The 5,427-nt window shown below is 39.0% G+C and overlaps 1 protein-coding gene across 1 annotated transcript in view; it reads left to right on the forward strand.

Moving 5' to 3' along the window:
* Positions 1–4,383, forward strand: part of myo15b (myosin XVB) — a 32,343-nt gene extending 27,960 nt beyond the window's left edge. The window contains exons 57-64 of the mRNA XM_056271401.1: positions 99–176; positions 1,309–1,405; positions 1,482–1,630; positions 3,294–3,418; positions 3,551–3,684; positions 3,766–3,899; positions 3,992–4,129; positions 4,245–4,383. Of these exons, the coding sequence (XP_056127376.1) occupies positions 99–176; positions 1,309–1,405; positions 1,482–1,630; positions 3,294–3,418; positions 3,551–3,684; positions 3,766–3,899; positions 3,992–4,129; positions 4,245–4,340 (951 nt within the window). The 3' untranslated portion in view covers positions 4,341–4,383. The remainder of the gene's footprint in view (positions 1–98; positions 177–1,308; positions 1,406–1,481; positions 1,631–3,293; positions 3,419–3,550; positions 3,685–3,765; positions 3,900–3,991; positions 4,130–4,244) is intronic.
* The last annotated feature ends 1,044 nt before the right edge of the window (positions 4,384–5,427 follow it).

Genomic DNA, 5,427 nt, shown 5'->3' on the forward strand with positions numbered 1-5,427 from the left:
GTAGGTGAAGACTACCAAAGACTAAGCTAAATATTGAGCAGAGAATGTCAAGGAATGTGAAATTTGTTTCTTTACCATAATATCTGAATCACATGCAGGCTGTGAGGAACTGTCGTCGGCTGCCCATCATGCTGCCTGATGGAACCGAATTTCCCTGCAAGATTCACAGTTTTAGTGTAAGTGAGGGCCCCTCTTTCCATTTTTATTATTTTAAAGGGGTCATATAATGCCATTTTTGTACAAGCTAATATGATTCGTTAGGGTCTAAATTAAAAGTTTGTAATATACTTTAATTAAAAATTCTCATTAGTATTGTAAGAAAACACTTATTTTACCTGGTAAAAAACAGCTCTGTTTTCAGCACGCCGTTTCAGTGCATATGACTTTAAATGATCATGAGCTTTGCTGACTCCACCTCTCTGTTCTATGCGTACACCAGAGCCGGCTCTGGCGTACACCGTTTGCAACACAATAACCATAACACGTTGTTCAGTATAAACGTGGGATTATGCATTATATTGAGAACGTCATACATAGAAAACATGCCGTAATGTACCCTGAGTGTAAACCTTAGACGCATTCATCGTGAAGCGTGCAAGCGATTTACAAGGATTAATATAAATATTAATATAAAGTTTAATAAAACGTTACACTCACTTCAGTTCTTCTGGAGCAGCTGCAGGAACACGAATAGATGGTACCGATCCTTTCATGAGCAGCTTCTTAGCAAAACCAGCTTTATACCTCCTCGTTTATAAAGCAGTCTGGTGTGTGAAATGATTCGCGCAAACATGAGAGCATTGACGTTGCTCGTGGGGAATATTCCCTTCGAAAACAAACTCAGCCACTGCGTCTTCAGCGGTTCGGATTTAGGAACATTAAAATGACTGCTGTGTTCGTTATTACACCCAAGAACAGAACACCACAATCGCTTAGACGCCATTCTGCTCATAGACAGTGCTCCAGCATATCAACAATGACCGTGCCGGTCCGCGCAGACTATGATTGACAGCTCTCACGAGCGAGGGCGGGTCTGTGTTGAAACGCGGCTGTCATTCAACAATCGCGGGAGGGGCGTGCGAGCTTGTGACGTCACAGGCTCGAACGGCTCGATTTGAGGCAGGGGAAAACATATAAGGAGATTAAAACAAAACCACTGGATGGATTTTTATCATTATATGATGGCTGTGTACAGGCACTGCCAACACACATTTCAGTACAATCAACTTGTAAAAGTGCATGTACCATTATATGACCCCTTTAAGATTATGTAGTGTCTACATATAGCGCTATTATGCTTTTCTATAGGTTGCATTTGAGGTGGTACAAGACTTTTGCGCTGAGATGGGTGTCATAAATACAGCAGAAGTGAAGGAATTTTCCATCTATGCTACTAAAAAAGGGGGTAAGATGTCACTCTTGTGCACACATGAATCAGTTTATGCTTTCATACTGTTCTCACAATTAATCACTCTCTTTAGGTGATGTGACACGCCCAATCCACTCCGATGAGTATCTATTTGACTTCCTGCTGGATGATGGCTCGATCTCCCTCTCCTTTCATCGAATAATCTGGAAACAGCCACTCCGGTTCAGCAATGATCTTTACCTGGGGTTCCACTACCAGCTGGTACAAAGTCTCTTTTGAATTCATTTTTACGTGAAACATTACGGTTTTCCTGTTTTACATTAATGATTATTCAAGATTCCAAAATATAATAAATACGGAATGTACCCCCTCAAAAGTTTGGTAACATAATTATTTTAATGTTTTTGAAAGAAGTCTTGTATGCTCACCAAGGCTGCATTTATTTAATCAAATAGACAGTAAAAACAGTCATATGAAATATTTTAATATTAGTTTTCTATTTTTATACATTTTGAAAAATGTCTTTTATTCCTGTAATGGTAAAGTTGAATTTTCAGAATCATTACTCCAGTCTTCACATGATCCTTCAGAAATCATGGCCTTAATCTGTCTGGCCTTAATCAAGGATGCATTAAATTGATCAAAAGTGACAGTGAAGACATTTATAATGTTCCAGAAGATTTCTATTTATTAAATGCTTTAAAGGGTTAGTTCACCCAAAAGTGAAAATTATGTCATTAATGACTCACCCTCATGTCGTTCCAAGCCCGTAAGACCTCCGTTCATCTTCGGAACACAGTTTAAGATATGTTAGATTTAGTCCGAGAGCTTTCTGTCCCTCCATATACGGTATACTGTCCTTGTCCAGAAAGGAAATAAAGACATCATCAAAGTAGTCCATGTGACATCAGTGGGTTAGTTAGAATGTTTTGAAGCATTTTGGTCCAAAAATAACAAAAACTACGACTTTATTCAGCATTGTATTGTCTTCCGGTTCTGTTGTGGATCCGCGTTCACGAGTCCGCAGTGACGCTGATGATGTAAGACGCTGCTGACGTGTATCTGGTGCGTCCGTGTATTCGGGTTCAAATAAAAATGGCTGGGCAAAAAAATGCAAGTCTTCCTCTGTGTGGAAATCCTTAGACATGTTTGCGAAGATTGTTTTGTTTACAGCGTGCGTCTCCCTCAGACTGTGAACGAAGCTCGGGCGCACTGATAACACGTCAGCAGCGTCTTACGTCAGCGGCGGGACTGAACGCGGATTGACAACAGAACCGGAAGACAATACAATGCTGAATAAAGTCGTAGTTTTTGTTATTTTTGGACCAAAATGTATTTTCGATGCTTCAAAACATTCTAACTAACCCACTGATGTCACATGGACTACTTTGATGATGTCTTTATTTCCTTTCTGGACAAGGACAGTATACCGTATATGGAGGGACAGAAAGCTCTCGGACTAAATCTAAAATATCTTAAACTGTGTTCCGAAGATGAACGGAGGTCTTACGGGCTTGGAACGACACGAGGGTGAGTCATTAATGACATAATTTTCATTTTTGGGTGAACTAACCCTTTGAAGCATTGAATAAATGCTTTTCATTGAACTTTCTATTCATCAAAGAATCCTGAAAAAAGTATCACCATTTCCACAAAAATATTAAGCAGCACAACTGTTTTCAACGTTGATAATAATAATAATAATAAATGTTTCTTGAGCACCAAATCAGCATATTATCAAGGATCATGTGACTGAAGACTGGGAATCTGAAAATTCAGCTTTGCCAACACAGGAATAAATTACATTTTAAATGTTCACATATTACATGTTTTTACTGTACTTTTGATCAAATAAATGAAACCTAAGTTTAAATATATCTCATTATCATGTTTGATTGATGCCGGTCATATGTATGTTTTTCAGTTTGTGTCTAATTACCTGCAAGGGAGGCTGTTGCTGCCCATGAACAGCTCTACAATCTACCAGCTGGTGGCAGAGTTGACCGCTCTCCAACACCTTGCACTTGGACTGACTGATCTACCATCCAAGTAATTTTATATATCTCAAGCGATGTGAAGAATCATACCTAAAATTATAAATGAAACTTAGTCATTTCAACTAAGTCAAATCATTGTTTTAAATCTGACACTCTTTATTGGTAATCAATGTTCAAACATCAGCTCTGAGGTAAAGCAGTACCTTCCCCGGAAGGATGGGCTCAACTCCAGTGATGAAAGGCTTCTTGCTACTACACGGGCACAATTTTCTACCTTAGGCCCCCTCAGCCCTCTTGATGCCAAAGCCCGCTTTATCAGTAAGTGAGCAAACCTGTCTAAATGTTCCCATTCCATTTACTGATTTCATATTTTCCAAACAAACTCTTTTACCTTTCCAGAAAGTGTCAGTTCGCTACCTTTCTTTGGATTTGATATATTCACTGCTCAGAAAGTAAGTCATTCCAGCTGCCCCTCTCCCTCGCTGATCGCTGTCAACCATGAAGTTATCACGATCATTGATCCCAAATCACAGGTATCTGACACTCAGTATTCCCATGATGCTTTGATCATCATTGTGTGTTTTAACCATGCTCGACAACGACTAAACTATCACAAACTTCACAGAACGCATGTTTGACAGTGTCTCTAGAGGATGTGCAGTCCTTGCGCTCAATCAGTCCCAAAAAAGACAAGCTGCAATCAGTTCAGATCCTCTTTAGTGGCCAAACTCAACCCAGGACTCTCAGCTTCAATCTAAAGCAGGTACGCGTGTAGATAAAATGTCATGGATAAATATATTACATGTTGTCATTTTCAAAGAGCTGGACGTTTTTAATGAATGAGATTGCTCTTGTTTTTGATCTCTCATTTCTCCCAGGCAAAAGAACTATGCCATACCATTGCTGTGATTATAGAAGAGGTGGTGAAACCCTCCTACAGCAGCATGTCCAGTCGGGCCGGAACCCCATTTTAAACAACCGACAAATGCAAACATCACCTAATATCCCATGACTTACCCTGAGTTCAAATATGTCTCCTGCCATATATCATTATAGACAGTATATTTCATAAATATGTAGAAAAGTTTACATAAGATCAAAGCTAATTCTTACCAAGTGTTTCATTCATTATATCCAGGGTTCTCAACAAGGGATCTGTAAAAATACTAGGGGTTTGCAGCGATGTATACAGCATAAATACATTTTTGGAATGAAAATTGGAATGAACATTAATAATTTGATAAGCATTATTAATGTAGTAATGTTTTTGTTTTTTTGTAATTTAGTATCATTAAGAATTTATACCACCAGATTATTTGTGATTATATTTATTATAAGTCTGACCTGTTTTGTATATGTGTTAAAATCATGTTTAATTATTTGCGTCCAAATAAAAGAAAATGTTTTAGTGAGTATAGAAATTAATGTATTTAAACTATTAAAGTGTAAAATATCTTTTGAAGTGTATTTTTCATCCTTTTCAATAAAAATCACTGATATCTGTCCTCTTCAGAAAACCGAGAAACATCATTCCATTTGTGTGCAGATAAACATTTAAAGAGCACTATTTATCAATATGCATTTATTATAAACCACACATGACACTGAAGATTTAATATTCAGGGTAACTACGTCAAACAGAGGCTCCGCCCTTTGAGTCAGACCGCGGCAAGCCACTGCAGAGCCAATAGGTGGAGCTTGACGTCCAGTTTCCCCTCGCTGGACTTAATGGGTGGAGCAAAATTGTTCAACCACACCCTACCCTACACATAACCCAGAGCCATATAGCCATCTCTTTATATGGCTCTGACATAACCCTATCGCTAAACATAACTCCACCCATTAGGTCCACAGAGGTGGAGCTGTACTGTACCAGGTCAAGATCCACCCATTACGTCCAGAGAGGGGGGGCTGGACGTCATATGGCACTGCAGTGAGCACTATTTGACTTCCCCGTAGTACTGACCAATCACAAAGGACAAAACAAAACAAATCCCGCCTCTCAGATAACACTGACCAATCAGATTCCACTACATCGTCCCTGCACAAACAGACCACGCC

This window comes from Rhinichthys klamathensis, unplaced genomic scaffold, assembly GCF_029890125.1.
Source record: "Rhinichthys klamathensis goyatoka isolate OS25496 unplaced genomic scaffold, OSU_Roscu_1.1 h1tg000319l_1, whole genome shotgun sequence".
Classification (NCBI taxonomy): domain Eukaryota; kingdom Metazoa; phylum Chordata; class Actinopteri; order Cypriniformes; family Leuciscidae; genus Rhinichthys; species Rhinichthys klamathensis.